General features: G+C 52.5%; 1 protein-coding gene across 18 annotated transcripts in view; it reads right to left on the minus strand.

The window, feature by feature from the left end:
• Nucleotides 1-701: 701 nt before the first annotated feature.
• MACF1 (microtubule actin crosslinking factor 1) overlaps nucleotides 702-18,216 on the minus strand; it is a 120,691-nt gene continuing 103,176 nt past the window's right edge. For 8 of the 18 annotated variants that reach the window (XM_085305102.1, XM_085305111.1, XM_085305103.1 and 5 more), the window contains 16 exons: nucleotides 17,922-18,116; nucleotides 16,838-16,966; nucleotides 16,291-16,434; nucleotides 15,890-16,078; nucleotides 15,433-15,550; nucleotides 14,664-14,827; nucleotides 13,257-13,419; nucleotides 12,854-13,008; nucleotides 12,549-12,623; nucleotides 11,722-11,739; nucleotides 9,487-9,604; nucleotides 8,086-8,154; nucleotides 5,423-5,634; nucleotides 4,685-4,795; nucleotides 2,621-2,744; nucleotides 702-2,322 (listed from right to left, as the gene is read on the minus strand). In XM_085305102.1, coding sequence (XP_085161228.1) covers nucleotides 2,066-2,322; nucleotides 2,621-2,744; nucleotides 4,685-4,795; nucleotides 5,423-5,634; nucleotides 8,086-8,154; nucleotides 9,487-9,604; nucleotides 11,722-11,739; nucleotides 12,549-12,623; nucleotides 12,854-13,008; nucleotides 13,257-13,419; nucleotides 14,664-14,827; nucleotides 15,433-15,550; nucleotides 15,890-16,078; nucleotides 16,291-16,434; nucleotides 16,838-16,966; nucleotides 17,922-18,116 — 2,241 coding nt within the window. In that variant the 3' untranslated portion in view covers nucleotides 702-2,065. The remainder of the gene's footprint in view (nucleotides 2,323-2,620; nucleotides 2,745-4,684; nucleotides 4,796-5,422; nucleotides 5,635-8,085; nucleotides 8,155-9,486; nucleotides 9,605-11,721; nucleotides 11,740-12,548; nucleotides 12,624-12,853; nucleotides 13,009-13,256; nucleotides 13,420-14,663; nucleotides 14,828-15,432; nucleotides 15,551-15,889; nucleotides 16,079-16,290; nucleotides 16,435-16,837; nucleotides 16,967-17,921; nucleotides 18,117-18,216) is intronic. The other 10 variants (XM_085305098.1, XM_085305100.1, XM_085305107.1 and 7 more) reach the window with 6 other exon arrangements.

Genomic DNA, 18,216 nt, shown 5'->3' on the forward strand with positions numbered 1-18,216 from the left:
ATCCACTGCCCCAGGCATCCACCCCCCTGGGACCGACTTCACCTCTGGGCACCCACCCCACTGAGCAGCCACCATGCTGGGCATCCATCCCGCCAGTCACCTATCCCCATTGGCATCCAGTTCACCAGCAGACACCCACCACCATGGGCACCAGCCTCCAGGCGAGCCCAGCTCACCAGACTCCTATCCCACTGGACTCCCATCCCACCTTGCATCCACTCCCATGGGCACCCGACCACACCAGGCATCCATCTCCACGGGCACCCACCCCACCAGGCACCCACTTCCCAGTGGGCACTCATTTAACCACCTGGCACCCATCCCACCAGACACCCACCCCCAGTACCATCTTCCGTGGGCACTTCCTCCCACCAGGCACCCACCTTGTTGGACACCTGCCCTACTAGGCACCATCACTATGGGCACCAACCCCCCATGATGCACCCACCCCACAGGCATCCACCTCACCCAGCACCCTCACCTCAACCACCCTCCAGACACCCACATCAGGGGGCACCCAGCACCCCCAGAAAACTCCCTTTATTTCTCGAGTGGGTGGTGGAGCAAGAAGCCCCTGCTCCGTCCGTCACGCAAGGAAACCTGAGCAGGGACAGACGCCCCGCGGAGCTGCTCGCTCCCACCGCTGCRCGGGCCAGGAGACGCGTTCCCTCGCTCGGACTTAAAACGCTAACGCTTCGGAATAAAGTAGGAGGCAAGATCGTTTATTACCGCAAGCAATTTTAATACAAAAATGTGTCTGTTTTTTAAACAATTCATTGGTAGAGCTTCAGTTTTGCCTCAATTTAAACCAATTGAGAGAATCACACAGCAACATGGTCAGAGCCGAAGAGGAACAATATTTAATAAATACAGGGGCTCCGGAGAGCCCTCTCCCCCGCCCATCTCCTGGTCACTTGGTCAGTTTGATTTTATTACAAAGAAAAAGTAGCGTACAAAAGCGAGACAGGACTTGTAGCAAGTGTGCTGGTGAGACTCATTTCAAGGACAAGCGACTGTGCGTGTAAGTCCAGATTTCTTCTAGGAGCAGAGGTCACATCAATCTCAGCCTGGTTTGAAGTGGAATGACCAGTTAAATAATAAATAGGAAAAAAGAGATGCAGATAAATAGCAATTCCGTATTAACAACTCGAGTCAGTCTCGTAGGCCGTCAATCCAGAAGAATCCTCTAACGTGGAGGCCGGGCAGKGAGAACGCCCTTCTCATCCCGCCACCGCCAAAGGCTGCGTTGCAGTGATCCGAACCTGCAATCGTACGAGTGTGGTCTCCTCCGGAGAGCTTCCGCGTGAACCCTCTCCCCAAACCCACCGCTACTCTTCGTTTTTAAAGAAMAAAGTTGCTGGGACAGTATTTTAAAGACAGCAGTTGTAATGAACTTAGCTGTAGTGTGTGCAAATTTAATTAATTCAATCTCCGCTTTCTCAAGTAAAATCACGTAACTTAAAAAAAAAAAAAAATGGAAACGTAAGCCCCAAGTCCCCTCACCTCATGTTTCTCTGTTTGAGGTATCTGTGATTTACAAAAAGAGAGTTCCTTAAACACTGTAGGATTCAGGTCTTTGCTTTTAAATATAATTTACCTTGCTGAGACAGCAAGTTAAGTTTATAAAGATGCATTTAGGAAACAATCCTAAAAGATAAAGCAGGTTCACACCCTGCACCGCGCAGAAATCCTATTTATATTTTAGTTTTTCTTTACACTTTCACATCTTGACCTTTTTTGCTTCCTTTTTTTTTTTTTTTTTCTCTTCTCTCCCACATTTCAGTTTTCCAGGCCCCTCTTTGAACAGGGGTCGTCGAGAGGCAATTTTTATCTACATAAATATTCACATGAAAATAGTAACTTACAAAAAAGGAAAAAAAAAACAAATAAGGCAGCTTCATAACACAATTATTCTTTTACACTTTTAACAATATAATTTCTCCTGTTTAGAATAAATATACATCCAATGTACGTAGCAGGGTTAAAAATTGGACACAGGTTTCTTTCTTTCTTTCTGTTTTTCTTTTTTTGTCTTTCTTTCTCTCGGGAGGGCTCGGGTACAGTATTATCTTTTGGGGCCGGGAGTTTTTGGGGTGGCAGTGGTCGTTTTCTTGGACATGGTTGGGATTTTGGAGGGCTTGGCCACGCCGCGGCGCGAGCCGCCTTGCCCCCCGGCCACGCTGCTTTCCGAAGTGTCCGAGCACGCCGACTGCGTTTCCAGCAGGTCGAAGTCGGAGGCGTCGCTCCCCCGCCGGCTGCTCGCCCGGCTTCCCGCCCGGCTCCCGGCGCGGCTGGTGGGACGGCTGGCGGCTTTCTTGGGATCTGCGAGGGGAAGGCGGAGCGGGGTGAGGGYGCCGCGGGGAGGGGGGACCCGCTCGGGCCGGCGGTGCGGTTCCCCGCGCCGGCCCCCCGGTGCTTTCCGTAACCCGGACACCCTCCACCCCGGAAAGCCGGGCCGTCACCTCCCCGGGGCGGGAGCGCAGCGGCTCGCGCCGTCCCCGCGTCCCCAGGAGGCTCAGCCACCCTCCCGGGCGGCGTTAGCATTTCCTCTCCTAGCCTAAAACCCACCTAGGAGCCGCAGCGATCCGAGTTCTTACTATTCGATCCTGGAATTACTGACCTGCTCGGCTGGTTTTGGCACCTGCGGAGACCGGAGAGGAGCTGTTGCTGGTGTCCCCAGCAAGAGAGGTCCGGCTGGAGTGGAAGGTGGGTCGCTTCAGCTTGCTGCCCGCCGCCGGAGTGACCTTGGGACGAAGAGCAGAGAGCAGCGCTCAGACGCCACGCGGGCACAAGCTGCCTTACCCGACGGGCGGCGCGTCCGAGAGCGGCGCCCCGGCAAAGAGATTTTGACGCGTAGGAAACGTCCATCTTAATGGTCAAGGAGGACACGAGTGCTCGTTCCAGCAGCAGCTGAAAAACAGGCTGGATCCTGCGAATCCCAACAGCAGTTTTGTGCACTGCAGGCTGATGCACAGCTGTATCTTTTTTGCTTAAAAAAAAAAAAGTAAAGCTGTTATCCCTCTGGAGGAGCACAGCATCATCATCTGGGGTGTAAAACTCCCCAAAGAGAAATCTTGCAAAAATGTATATTTTAGCATCTAAGCAGCACAGGACTGTTTTGGAAGGTTAAATACAGCACAGCGTAAGCACAAAAGAGAAAAAAAATCACTGCTGGAGGAACGTAGCTGCGCTGGAAGTCAGGAGGACTTTCTCCTGGTGCGCGTCCCTGGGACAGGTCCACGCGCACACGCCGAGCACTGCGCTGGCTTCCGAGGGACGCACAAACGCGAACAACGAGGCACCAGCAACGACCAGACGCCGCGGAGGGGGAAGCTCCGGCAGCGCGGCGCGGGCTGCTCCCGCACCCCGGGCGCCCTCCGTGACCTTTAAGATGTTGCAGATGAACAAGGGGGAAAAAGCAGCCCGACGCGCGGCTTCCTCCCGCCGTCGYGGAGGACGCGGACGGACAAGAGGACGGCGTCGAGGAGAGAGGGAGGGCGCCTGAGTCCAGCTGGAAAGGGCAGCGCCAGCTTCGGACACGAACCCAAGCTTTAGTTCGGGGGCAGCGCAACGTTACTGCAGGCAGCAACTGCCCGAGTCCCTCCGTCGGGGACCAGCGAGCTGCAGAGGTGACACCGCTCCGGTGCCTCTCCACGCGCTTCAGAGCAGCAGCTGGAGAGGCTTCCCTCCGCTCCCTGCGGTTCGGAGACTTTTGGAGAACTTAATCTCTGGACCTCGCAAAGCCGGAGCCACGGCAAACAGGGCAGCAGCAGGAGGGAAGCCGAGCAGCAGGCTCCCCCTCCGTCGCTGTGGGGATTAAATTCAAATGACGAGGGATCGTGAGGATACTGCTTTCATTACCACAGATTTCCATTCTGGGCCTTGATCCTGCTTTATAAACAAGTTATAGCAACAGGCAGGTAATTTAGGGTAAGTCAGAAAGTGCTGCTGACCTGATGATTGAAAAAAAAACCCCAAAAAACAAAAAACCCACTTTGCTTTAAAGTGCTTTCAAGCAAAATCAAGTTATTTTAACAGTGCAAATCATCTTTGAAGTGAATCACCAAAATCTAGCAGGTATTTCTTATCACCACCAATTCACAAAGTCAGGGAAGTCCACGAGGAGGCTGAAATCTGAGGTAGACCGAAGTCTCAGCGCGAATTCATCCTGCTCTGAGCACCAACACAAGCTAGCCGGCGACCTTACCAGACATAGCAAACACACTTCAACGCAGTGATAAATACAGGCACTTCGTAAAACCCAAGGCAGAGTGGTTACCGTGCATGCGCTGGAGCTGATTTTCAAGTCTTAACTCGGCTGTTAGATTTCAGTCTTTGAATATCACTCATGGTCTGTTTTGAATCCCTAAAAGCTGCTAAAGCTTGGAAATTTTCTCTTTTTTAAAGCACAACATGCCAAATATTACTCTTTACGTTTGACAACTAGTAAATATAAATCACAAGCAGATAACTCTGCGCATTGCATTTTATTCTGAGGCTGATATTTCRTTTAAGCCGAGTTAGGAACCCATGAAAAACGCTACCAGGCTCAGCGTTAGCTGTGCTAACAAGCGCCGGTCTAATAAAAGGAAAAGCATTAAACAGGAAAGGAAGCAGGACTTCTCTTTGGCAGCTGCACTCCGGCCTTTCAACAGGTCCTTGGGACTAGGAGACCATACTCTACCTCGGTGCTCGAGAGCTGGAAGTCGGAATAATCGTATCCCCTCAGGGGGGTGCCCGCTTTACTGTTTATCAACCAGGGTTTGTCATAACATCGAGAGAAGTGATGTGGAGTCTGTGAAATGGAAAATCCAAAGAGAGGGTGGGGAGAAGGGGGAAGAGGTGGAAGTGAGTGAAAAAAATGAAACAGAAAAGTATCTGAAATGGGAAAAAAAATAAACAGCACAAAAACAAAACTAAAGAACCAAACGGAAAATATATTAAATTCCAAAAAGAAAAAAAAAACAGACAAAATAAAGCATGCATGGGCAAACAATGTGGTAGGAAAGGAGAGACAACGGGAAATCACTTCTTCCTTCGTGCTGGCCCAACGCCCCAGCTCCAGGCTGGGGAAGATGCAGAGCCTGGCTGCTGCTCCAGGAGCACCGCGGGCCCCTGTGCTGAGCCTGCTCGCGCTCGGCGCACGGGGCCGGCCGGCCAGCAGGAGCTACAGCCACACTCACGGTGGAGAGGAACAAGACGACGACCTGTCCTGGACACGAGTGAACCATCCCGCCCCCATCCCACACATCGGTGTCAGATTCCACCACCATGAACATCTGAGTAATGTTGAGTCCTGAACCCCAACCTTCCCGCTCCTCCTCCATCCAGCTCCTCATCTCACCGGAATGGGTTTGGAGGCTGCTGGTTTCTAAAGGAAAGGAACAGAAAGCTGGAGAATAGCTTGAAGTGCAAGGCCTACCTTGGCTCCGCTGGCTGGCGTGGCTGGAGAGGAGGGCATGGACGCACAGCTGTGGTTGCTCTGGCTGGCACTAGAACTGGATCGAGTTGGGGAGGCTGCCCGGGAAGACGGTTTTGATCTTCGGCCTCGTGACCGGAACGGTGTCATTCCCTGCGATGCCCCCTCTGGCAAGATAAATTTCTCTCGAAGTTCAAGGTTGGTCCGTCCTCGTGCTGCAAGGGAACAAAAAGATTTCCTGAGATCTGCAGTGGTTCACGTGAATTCATGACCGGCACCAAGTCTCAGGAGGCTGAAGATGTCGGAGCACGCATCCTTGCAACGGCTCGGAAAGGCCACCTCTGAGGGCGAGCAGGTCCCTTTGCTGGTCCTCCTGCCTCAGCAGCAAGACTGTCCCAGTTCTCTTGCTCCATCAGATTAGCACTTTGAAAAACTGGCCATTAGAAGCTGCTGGAGACCCATGAATTCATCCCAGATGATCTATTATTCTCTAGTATCCTTCGGAGAAGGACTTCCTGCTGGCCTTTAAGCAAGACACGTTACAACAGTGGCTGATATCATTTTAAGGGTGGCTTAGAAATACTACGAGCAGCTTCGAAAGGTTGTGATTCTGCTCTGGCAAGAAAGAGAGGTGACCRCCACCCACCAATGGCCAATTTTAAGATTTCCATCCAAACGCCCCCAAGAGCTGGAGGGTCTCCCTTTGACAAGKGAGGAGAAACCAGGCAGAGAGAAGGTTGGCGGACTTCAGCTCCTAGGCCAACGGGCACTCGTTGAAGTCATGGGGTATAACAGAGCAAGGCCATGCAAAAAGCCTCAAAGGACAAAGGAGCAATTTTAGAGTTGATTCRTTACAGATCAGAAAGCCAAAGAACCACTTGCAAAACAGAAGCACCACGCTGAGATAACCCAGTGATGGAAATGACCTCGGCGTCAGCGCTCCGGAGCATCCGCTGCGAAGCATTAGCAGGGGGAGGCCCACGGAGCAGAACTGCACTAGTAAAACCCTGGAGGTTACACCAAGCAAGCAGCACACGTTGTGAGTCATGCTGAGTTCAGCAACAACCGTTAGGAAACAGAAGCAAAGAATGGTTAGGCAAGAAAACACCCGAAGCAATTAACATCTCCAAGACCCCGGTGAGATAGGGACATATGGACAACAGGCCTAACCTCTTCAAAATATGCAGCGGGCTGCAGTAAGAGCTGCTAAATGCTCCTCTCCTCCTAGAGCAACGGGGCAGCCGGGATTGCTACGAGCCCTCGCTCGTCACTGCTGGGGAGGCAGCAGCTGCAGAAGACACAGCTCCAGCTGCATGCTTGTTTTTTCCTTTCCTTAAACATAATCTATACATATGTCAGCTGCTGGACTCTGCAGCATGGCTTCCTGTTCTGTTAATTAATGTCCTARTGCCAGCTAAAAGTTGTCAAATGTTCCCAGGGACAAACACAGTATGGCCAGCGACTTTTATACCTGCATAAAGCAGCAAGCAGCAGAATAACAGGACTCTCAGGCTGATTATCTGTGTGCACCATGGGGCCACAAACACACCAAGTGTGAGGCCAAAAAATGTTTCAGAATTGGCAGGGGAGCAGGTGAGTTACTCCAGCTTCTCTGACCACCACATGGGCTTTGTTGGACAACATTAGAAAAGGAAGAGCAGGAGATGATATGGCRATGGAGGAGAGCTGCACATGGAAGAAGAAGTGGGACCTGAAGGGTGCTCCCACTGCCAGAAGTCACCTGTGGGGTCATATCCAGCTCCCACATCTGTTGCCTGGTCAAGGCTCTGGCAACCAGTCCCAGCAGAGGACTGAATCCAGTACAAAAGCTACTGACCCMTGATAAGGGTCTCAAGACCAAATATTTTTTTAAAAAAATGAGGTGATCCTGATTCCCTAGTGTGGTTTGCAACCTTCGTCTTCATTATTGGGGCAGCTGTCCCAACCTTCACTTCCCAACGTGTCTCACCAACCCAGCTCTCAGCAGACCATGCTCAAACTCCCAGCGGGAAGGATGGCTGCTACCTGGGAATTAGCTGTGGATGCCACGTCCCTGGGCTACACRGACCCTACACAGTCTTTCTCGAGTGCTTTAAACYTCATCCACCCTCCTTAGCTTAAACRTCAGAGGTGGCAGTCCTCTTCAGCCCATGGGAAGGCAAGGCAGCTTCTCCAAAACGGTTCAGCTCTCTGGGGGACGGAGCCAGCCCCAGGAGGGACCTCTGCCTTTGCCGACCGTGCCTGGAGCTGGGTGGTTAGCTAAAGTGCCTAAATTAGGTGCTTAAATTAAACCCAGGCTTCGTTTGATTGCAGCTCTGTACCTTGGCATCGTGGACCGAGCACACCACTATCTCACAGGGTGCCGTGACAGCAAATACAGGCGGATTTAAGCTGTTTGGTTACTACGGTTACGGAGAGCCATGCGGAAAAAAGGAGAAAGGCTCCATCCTCCTGGCCGCGACGGCGAGGAGGCTGCACACCTGCACGGCCCGCAGCGCCGCAACCTTTTACGAGGTCGCTCCGCTTCGGAAACGGCTGAACTTGCCGAGCGGCGGCGGCTRCGCCGTCTGCAGGGGCAGGGAGGTTAGGGGCTGGGGGAGCAAAGCCATTCTCGCCGGTTAAGACCGGGGGGTGCCAGGAACAGGAGGAAGCAGAAAATCGCCAACCTATCGGAGACTGACTGGCAATCGATGAGCTGGAGTCAGAGCGCTTTATTTTACCTCCAGGGTGGTGAACTGGAATAAAGAAAATACACAAGAGACAAGGAAATGAACAGAGCAGGAAAACGCAGAAAAAGTGGTCAAGAGCGACCTGGGGGGAAAGGAGGGACGGGCGGCTGCTGCCGGCCCCAGGCAGCGGCGGCTGGTGTGGGGGGAGCTGGGGAAGGCCATGCCCTGCAGCAAGGTCGTGGCGAGCAAATATAGAGCCTCCAGGAAAACTTTTGAGCCCGAAAACCTCAAGATCCAGGTTGTGTTTTCTTTCTAATGCACTGCTGCGGCTTCCTCAAGCTGGATTTGTCTAGGAGTTTCTTGCACTTCTATTTTTACCTGTGTTTCTGCTGAAGTGAAACATCGCTTTTGCTTTGCTGCTGGGCTGGGGACACAGCTGAGCCACATGACACCTACAGGTGCACTTACAGCAGGACACGGAGTCTCCTCCGAAGAGATCCAACCTAGCCCCAAACAGCTCCGCGAGCGACGATGTCTAAATGCAGCCTCACTAAAACTCAAATCTAGCACGTGGCAGCCCAGAAAGGAGGGAGGGCCAGGTTTTGACCATCRCGGACTGAGTGAGGAGGAAAAAAGGCAGATGTTTTTAAGGCACGAGAGGAAGACCCAGGACTGGCAGCAGATCTCGCTGCAAATACGCATTTGCGCTGCTGGGTGTTGCGGGACTCAGCGTTTCCGAAACAGCGCCTTCAGCCTCGACAGAAGATGAGCCGAGAAAATTTGTACTAGAAATGCATTACRTGTCTATCAAAGAAGTCATTTAAAGTCACGGGAGAGATGACTCCTTAAYGATTAGGACTAGCCTGAATTCTCGCCACGCTGGGGCCACGCACACACGGCCAGCGCCGTGGGTTCCAGGATCCGGGCCCACGGCATCTTCTCCCCAGTGGCTCAGACCTGGATTTTACTGTCTCCGCGTTTTGAGCTCACTTTTGATGTCACCTTTACAAAGTTGACTCCTTTACCCAAGGACCGTATGCACATATTGACTGCTTCAAAGGAAAGCCAAGATCCTCAGCATGGCAATGCAACTCCACTCGCGGGAGTTTTAAAAACAACAGATGCAACCCTTCCTCCTCTCCCCGCAGGAAACCTAAATGCAACGAGATTTGCTGTAAAATTGCCAGGTTGGCAGCACTAAATTTTGTGATATATTTCTGATCCATTTTCTCCAGCTCCTGCCTGTGACTTGGATAAACCAGATCTACTTTGCTGGTATCTGGTACCGTTTGGCAATTTACAGTCAGCACGGACAAGAAATGTCCCTGGTTAAGTTCTCAGGCTCATACTAATGGAAGAGAAGAGAATGAGTTGTTAAAAAAATGGGAATTGTCTTACCTCTGCAAGGATCATTTTTCACTAAAAATTCATCCAGGGCCATCCATCCTCCACCAACTCGAACCATGACAGTGCTACGCAGAATACGGACCAGCCGCAACTGCTGGGAGTCACCAAACTGCAGAACCAAGAAAGCAGCAGGTCAAACAACAGGGACATAAATGGAAACGCAGCTCTTTTCCAGAGCAGGCTGCACCAGAGCAAAGCACAGGCCAGAACCAAGACTAGACTATTTAAAAATTTTCTGTGCGGTTCTAAATGTTTTCTGATCTATTAAATATTTGGGGGGTTTCTACAACTACGTTCTTCGGGAATAAATGCATATTTGCACCAMTTTAGAGGAATTTTTCCCGCTGTGTGATTTTAGGATGATGCAACTACCAAAATCCTTTAGTTTTAAAGCTCAAGAGACAGATTTTTCTTTAAAACTGCAAATGAGAATTTGGAATTCATCTTCAGATGGGTTTTCTCAGTCAGAATTGTGGTTTTCCCCTTTATTATGAAGGGAACAGAGGCAGTTGATGCACTGACACTCCTGGTGCAAGTCCACTCTAAAAAGAGACGGCTGATTCGGATCGCTGAAGGCTGGTGAACCAGCAAGGCAAGCAGTGCTGCGTCACCACCGAGAGAGAAACCTCTCGCCAAGTCTGAAGGCCAGGTACTTCCCTGAGCCTCAGACTTGACCCCACCAGCTCGAAAGCTCCCGCCGCAGAAACCCTCGCCCCACGAGGATGCTTCAGTGAGTGCAGGATGGTGGGAATCCACGGAGGGATCCAGCAGCGATGATGATTAGTGATTGCAATGTTCATTAGTGATTTTAAACATCTGCAATTTCAAATGAGTGCACCCTGAATCAGAAGCGTGTGGCTGATTTCTCAAAGCTCCCTCTTGCTATCCTAAACCTCCCGGGCAGCCGAGCCCAGGCTCGTGGTTTCCTCCTCCATGAGGCACTTGGCGGGGTCTGAACAGGATGCCGGAAGCCCGGCTCGGACGTAGCCACTTTACCGCCCGGTTTGCAGAGCACGTGCTCCGATGAGAGGTAAGAGAACCCCCCTCTGAAAGCGAGACCATCTCCAGAACGATGAAAAAGCACTAACATTTTCCCAGTGTGGGTGAGAATGYGAAAAAATGGGAGACAACACAAAAACGAGAGTCCGAGGCAGGCCGGGGCGGGACGCGGGCAGCGCAGGCGGCTTTGCAGACCCGTCTTTCCTGCGGGGCCGCGCTCCAACGCGGCCGTCGGGAGGGGAGCAGAAGCGTCTTTCCCACCCTCCGGGCTCCAGCGCAAGGTGTCCTTCAAACGCTGGGTTGGAAACTAGTTCAGAAACACGGGCACAAGCCAGCCGGGCTGCAGCGTCGCAGAGCAGACAGGCCGCTGGGTAGCGCAGGAGCAGAGCTCCTCTGACCTGGGCAAAAACCGGTGGCACGTTGACTCTCATTTGCACTGCCACATTCGGAAAATTTTTCAGTTGCCTTTGAAGCTTTTTCTATCTAAAGTAAAACCAGAGCTGTCTTGGATCCGTTTGCCTTGGAAATCGGAATTTCTTTCTTTCAGGGTACCACGTTTGCGGAAAGGCACCATCGTGCCTCCCTTTGGCCGGGTGGGGGGAGCGTATCTCGCTAACGGCACGCGCGGCTCCCGCCCCAGTAACCACGCGCGAGCCAGCTGGCAGCTACGCCGGCGGCTACGCTGACCTCCGAGAACAGTAACGGGGAAACATGCAGTTTCGGAGAGCCTGGCTCCAGGGAGGAGTTACTCAGTGGGTGCAGCAGGGATGAAGGTTTAGTTATCGTTACCTACGGGATTAAAATGTGCGGATTCGGCATTCTCATTCCATGGGGATTGCGACCCAAACCCAGCCAGAGCCTGGTACACAGTCCTGGCGCGGGACGTTTTACTCCTGTGATTTTGTAAAGGCTGCTGGTCCCTCCAAAGAGGGAACGGCCCTTGCAGAAGCTCCCGAGGGGAAAAAAAAGAATCTCTCAATTTTTGTTAAGCCTCAAGTTTTCTACCGAACTTTTGCCTTCTTTCAGCCCAATTCAGTCGTCTTTCCGGATCGCACTCTCGCGCGGTTTTATGTACCAGGCTCTGCTGAGCAGCACAACAAGCTCTCCAAGGCAGCGCTTCAGATCACATCCTCCCACAGCCCCACAGGACAGATGGGCAGCACGGACAGACAGCAAGCTACGTTTGTTAAAAGGAAGTGAGAGGCAGCATTACAAGGCAAACTGTACCTGGTTGCCGAGGAAGAACTACGGAAGGAGACAAGTTTTGGAAGGATAAGGGTTGGGGAGGGAAAGGAACATCAAGAGGAAGAAGARGGGGGAAGAGAAACAAGAAAAACATTTTATGGGATTAACAGTGCAATAATCATGAAAACTGTTAACTGCAGGTCGTTAGAAATCTGTGGATTTTAGGCTGTTTGGTTCTAAAGTAGAAGCTGCAATTTGACACACGCGGAAATTCACCGCGTGAGCCTGAAATCGGACACAGCCGAYGGGGGCAAGCTCTGCGTTTCGGCTGCGCCGTGCCAAAACGCAAGTCCTGGGAAAAGAAAAAAAAAAAAAAGCGCACAGGAAACCGGGCAGGTCAGCTGCCAGCTCATTTCAGAAGTTTACCTCGGTGAATAATTTGAAACCTAAACATGCAGTCCATTACAAAGAGATTCTTTAAGGAAATCATTCTACGCCTTTAGAAAAGAGCTAAGAAAAACACAGGCGTAAGGTACGCTCGCACGCGAGAAAAGCCTCAGGGCAGCGGCTGGCTGGAGCGAATACAACGTTTCATGCGGCGAGCGGGGCCGGGCTCCCCCGAAACAGAGCCGCTTTTATGAGTGCAACCCGGGGATCTGCCCGGGGCCGGCCCGAGCGCCTCGGGGGGGACGGCGCCGGGCAAACGCCGCCGGAGCCGCCGCCTCCCGCGGGCGGCTTAAGGACTCGGTCGGCTTCGGCTGAGCGGAAAGCGGACGCCCAGCGCCTCTCTTTAAGCGGCTTCGTCTCTAGGCACGAGGCAAAAGCAGCGCTCGCGCCGTCAGAGCCGAGTTCGGACCGCGCTGCCTTACCCGGTACTTGTTCTCGCCGATCTGCTCCACTTGAAATCTCTTGGCACATTTGCACTGGGCCACTTGTCTTGTGACCTGCCGGCACGAATAAGAGCAGGAGTCAGAGACGGGGCTTATTCCACCTCCCGTCCGCGGCAGGAGCCTCCCCAGGACAAATTACTTTGGGTCAGCACCAACACAAGCCTTTTGTTTTTTTTTTTTTTCCCTTCCTTTTCTCCCTTCCTCTTCGTTTTCCCCAAGCCCAGCTGCCAAACCACAGCCTGAGCCACCCCAAACCAGACGGCCCGTCTCCCTAGGTCTTTTACCTCATCTTCGATCTTGTCTGCGTCAGTGGTGGGGCGGTACGCGTCCTTGTTAGGATGGAGAGCGGCCACAAACTCGTAGTAATCTATGTAGCCGTCCCCGTCGCGGTCAAAGATGTCAGCCACCGCGGTCATCTCCAGCTTTGTGGTGGGGAACTCTGCAACAGGGAAGGAAATAAGTAACCGATGCTCAGACCTCGCCTGGCACCGCCGGCGGCTGCAAAGCAGCGCCTGGACCCCAGGCCTCGAGTAGCCTCTTGCCACACCGAGGCGGCCGTTTTCTGGCCGATTTCTGTCCACGTCTGGCACAGATCAACCCGCCCTTGAGCTGCCACCAAGGAAGGCTCCCCGAGACGGGCGGCAGAGCGCAACGGCGGCACTTGGGTGGGGGCAGATGAAGACTTACTAGAGGCCAGGATGCCATCAATAAACTCCTGCCGGGTGATCTTTCCATCTTGGTCTTTGTCGATGCGCCGAAAGAAGTCCATGACGCGGGACTTCTTGTGGTTCATCCAGCGCATATAYTTTTTCCGCCAGACATCAAAGTCAAAGTTTGCAAACTCCTTCAGCTGGAAGAAAACCCGTGGGAGTCAGCACCGGAAAACTCCCCCCAAGCCCYCCCAGCTCTACGACAGCCTAGAAACGTCAGCCCTTGGACCAGGCTGTGCCCGAGCTCTGGGCRCTAGCCCTGACCCTTCACAAGCCACGCTTCCAGGAAGGTCTAGCTAGCGACTGCTGTTAGCGACAGAGCCGTTTAAATTGACTTTCCGGCACAGAAGGACACACAGCGCAGCCGACAGCCACCACGGGGACGGGCGTCACGGAGCCACCAACACAGGAGGAAGCACCCCCAGGTTTGCATACGCACGACACGCCGATAGGTCATCTACTTGCATACAGACGCACACACACATCAGCTCTTTTTAGACATTTTTGGGCACTTTTTCCCCAGGATTTGGCCTAAYGTTTCCCCAATCTCTGCCTGGGTGGATGTCCCGTTCCTGTCTCAGTTTTGGGCACCCATCTCCCAGTCCCTTTTCCTCTAAGCAGCTTGGAGCATTCTTGCTCATCTGTCCAGAAAAGCCAGCAGTGTCCCCACCAAGGTGAAAAACAACCTTCCTCCCGGGMAAAACGGTGACCCTTCCCTCTCCCCGAGCCCGGCGGCACGTCTCGGCTGCGCTCGCGGGCCACCTGTACCCACGGCGGACCACTCGCCCTCCGGTTTAACCTAACATCCTTCCCTCCTCCCGAAAGGATTCCCAAGATCCCRCTAGTTAAAGGAGCTCAGGGCAAAGCAACACCACAATTTTTAGCTTTTCTCCCCCCCCCCAAATATTAAGTTAAAAGAAACAAAGGAAAAACATTAATACATATAAACTGAACTGACCTACAGAAAAAGCAACAGAAAACAAAAACACTCACTTCTGGGCATAGCTGCTTTGTTAAGCATAAATAAAAACAAAAATTACATTAGATGTTTGAAAAAGATATATACAGCACCACGGTAATTGTTAAACTGATTACTAGGCACAAGGCAGGCCTGGCTTTCATTACTTCTAATGATACCGACTGCAGGGGCACAAAGCAGTTCATTAACGTGCAATTAATTACAGAAGGTTATTTTTCCACCTTAATATTTTAGAAGAGATATTTTTTCTTTCTTTTGGCATTTTTAGCAATGCAGCAGCAACTGTCTGCGAGACCACGACAGTGCAGGAGGTGGCACTAAGGTGAGATGCTCCCGGCACCTCCTGCAAGCAGCCCGCGGGGCGCCGCTGCCCCAGCCCTYGCCAGAGCCCTGCGCGGACGTTACCTCCTCGAGCCGGTCCAGGGCGTCGTTGAGCTTCCGCTGCCGCTCCAGGGCCAGCAGCCAGACCTGCTGCCAGCGCGCCGAGAGCTGGTTGATCCGGGGGTTCTTCGTTTCCGACTGGGAGATAATGGGCATGGTGGGGGGGGCTGCCTGGCTCAAAGATTTTCCTGGAAAAAAGTGGGAAAAAAACACCCCACATTGTTTGAGGTCACCGATGGGTGCAGTAGATCTGAATAGTCCAAGGAAAAGCAGCAAAGTACACTTTATATTTAAAACAAACATAAAAAGCCTTCCCACAGCCTTGCCAGACGCTTTCTGAACGGAAACACGGGCCTGAGCAATGTTCCTAGGCGGGATGGTGGCTTTACACGCAACCCCCCTGGTGCTCCTGTCTGTCCCTTTAGAGCATTCCCAAGGGATTCTGGCTTCAAGGAACAAGCACGAAGGAAAAAACTCGCTGCCGAACAATTGCAGCAAGGAACAGGAGAGATGCAGCTGCCCAAACTTCCCYGCACTGCTGAGATAAGTGAGACTGGGCCAGGGCTGCTGGTGCACACCTCCGCAGAGGCGCAGCAYGCCTCCCTTCTGGCTAGTGCCACCTGCATTCCCCCCCCTCCATCTTCCCAACCTTCAGCTGCATGCCAGGCGGCCATCAGTGCAGGATGCCTCGTTAATCGACAATCAACGCTAATCAGTTGCCTACGTATTTCATTTCCTCCCCGTCGCAGCACGTGCCGCAGCGAAGGCTGCGCATCGGAAGCGGGGAACGTACTGTTGCCGCGGGACTTCTCGATGAACGGCCCGTGCGCGGGTTCAGTAGCTTTCCTCTTGTACGTCTTTGTGACCCGGTCCACATCYGGCTGCTTTCGTGTCATCTCCTCCATAAAGGACTGTCGAAACACAGATGAGACAAGAGCAGTCGTTAAGATGTGCTCAGCCTCGAACCGCTGTCACTCTGGATTCTCGCTTGGACACCCCAAGCCTGCAGAGGACGGGAGTCTATTAAGCGCTAGCGATGTGGGCTGGTGGGAAAGCTATTACACGGCTCTGGCTTTGATCTGCAAGCCTGAGTCGGTCTCTTGGGCTGGCTTTGTTCATAAGAGACAGTTCTGGGTGGATAACAAGCTGTTTTAATAGAGACTGAGAGTGAAGTCAAATGCTTCCTCCACAGAGATTTGTCCCTCTCCCAAGAGCACAGGAAAATAAACTAGCTTCAGTCCTGGRCTTACCTGGTGCTCAGCAATGAGGGCTTTGACCTGATCGATGTTTTGTGGTATTGGCTCCTGATCCTGCTGAATCAGTGTCGTCTCAGCCCACTGGATCCAGGCCAGAAGCTCTTCCAGAAGTTCTGCATTTGCCACCAACTCYGAGAGCGCAGACTCAAGTCTCTGCTGGTGCTGCTTTGTCCAYGTGAGAACCTATTGGAAATGCAAAGATGACCGTGAGCCAAGCATGGGACACCGGAGGGAAAAGCCAAGAGTATGGGTATGCTCTGGGAACAGGGCAGCAGCCTCTYCCTGGATACAGCCTGGCTGCGTCTAAAGGAGGCCCCGCGAGTTCGATCCGTCACCATCCCAGCAGCAAGCGCGCGCTCCTCCCAGCTGCCGGCCGGYGCAGCCCAGGGACTCACCTCCTCAAACCTGGCTCGGATGATGGTGATCCAGTGTTTAATGGTGGTAATGCAGTCAGGATGGCAGGCGGCCAGGATGACCTCTCCCATTCCCACCGCCGTGTTCACGTCCACTCTCTTCTCCTCCACTTTCTTCATGAACTCCTGGAAGGAGGACGTCCATAGGAAGGATGTGAAGGGCTAGCACAGCAGCAATGGCAATGCAGCTCCCTCCAACCCCACCTCTRCTGTCTCCATCCTACAGCCACCTGCGAGCTCTGCACAAAAACACTTTTCATCAAGGTTATTTAGCACATATCATTCCCCTCATCATCTGGAGTCTTTTACTACAAAACTAGTTTAATTTCTCTTCATGTTCCTCAAAAAGCAGCAACCTGAACAATGCCCAAATGGGTTATTCTGAAATATTCTTGCCTATAAGTTTTCCTTACGCTGCTTTAAAAGGAAAAGGCAACGAGCTGCCTTCCGCTCCTAACATCCACCCCCTACACTGAGGGCAGCTGTAGGTCCCAGCGTGCCGTCAGAGCGCTTCAGAGCTGCCCGATACCTTGTGAACGTCGATGAGAGACTGCAACGCCTCGGCGTCGTCGGGAAGCGCRCCCCGGAAGCGCAGGGTCTGCTCAGCTTCCGAGAGCCACTCCAGCAGCATGTGCACAGCCGTCCTGAACTCCTCTGCCTACGGCGACACAGAGCACACGTGTTAGTCCTCCTCCTGCCACGGCAACGCAGCACTGGATCCACTGCCAACAGCTGTGGAGACAAGGGGCTGAAAAGGTCTTTTAAGAAAACAGAGGAAATAAAAAGACCCAACTGACCGTCAGCCTGATTTGTACAGTACCAGCACAAGCGTCCTGCTGCTCCTGGGAGCTCCTGCAGGCTGGCCTGAATCAGCAAGCTGGGGTTAGGCATCTCCCCTCCCCTCTCCTTTGCATCAGCRGCACTGGAGAACTGGATGTTTTTTAAAACACCACCACTACCTGTATTCTGATCAATTTGGCATCTTGGTACTTTATGATGTAAATTGCCCTCTTAATATAAAACCTACCTATGATCCTTTCGACTTTTTTTTTCCCTAAACTTCAGTCTAGGTCTCTTTCTTGTACTGGACATTAGCAAATGTAATAGTGAACGAACAGTCTCTGATCACCTGGCTACTCATATCTGCCTGCTGTGCACATCAGAGAGATCTTTTCATCCTTCCTTTTCAAATAAGCCTTCAATGGCTCTTCCTTGGGAAAAAATAAGTAAATAAGTGATGCCATCCCACCACTTTGCAGTTCTGACTGTTAACTGCTGCAGGACTGGCATGTCCTGCTCAGCCAYCCTCAGGGCAAGGGAGGCACTTCCAGCACCAAAGTGGGTCTGTCCTGTCAAAGCACTTCTGGATGTTCTGACAACGTTTCTCTGCGGTGTGGGGATCTACTGCCCATTTTTATAAAGGCACAGAGAGGTTAATGAGCATGGCACGGGTTACACAGGCAACTGGCAGGGCCCAGACCTTCACCTGGGCATGGGGAGGAAGCGCTCCTGACATCTTCTCCAAAGGTGATTGTACTGAACTCCAGAGCAGGAAAGTAGAGCACAGAGAAAGTTCCCAAAGACCAGAGTTTCCACCTGTAGCCTTTGGTTACCTGCTTCAAGGCTTGTTCCAGGCGGGTTTGTTTTGACACGGACAGTTTGCACACTGTGTCCCACCGGTTGCTCAGCTCCTGCAGCTGCACCTTCACCCAGGTTGTGTCATCTCGGCTGTTCTCGATTAGCTCCCGGCCAGAGCGCTTAAGCACCTGAACTGTCCCTGTGCGCTTCCCCAGCTCCTTCTGGAAGACCTGCAAGGTGAGAGGGCAGAAATCAGTCCCAGTGGGAGGAAAAAGGGGAGTCGTAATTGAAATGGTTTCTAACACAGGTCACGCCCACACTCCTGGGTGA

This window comes from Rhea americana, unplaced genomic scaffold, assembly GCF_003343005.1.
Source record: "Rhea americana isolate MKP2758 unplaced genomic scaffold, rheAme1 scaffold_215, whole genome shotgun sequence".
Classification (NCBI taxonomy): domain Eukaryota; kingdom Metazoa; phylum Chordata; class Aves; order Rheiformes; family Rheidae; genus Rhea; species Rhea americana.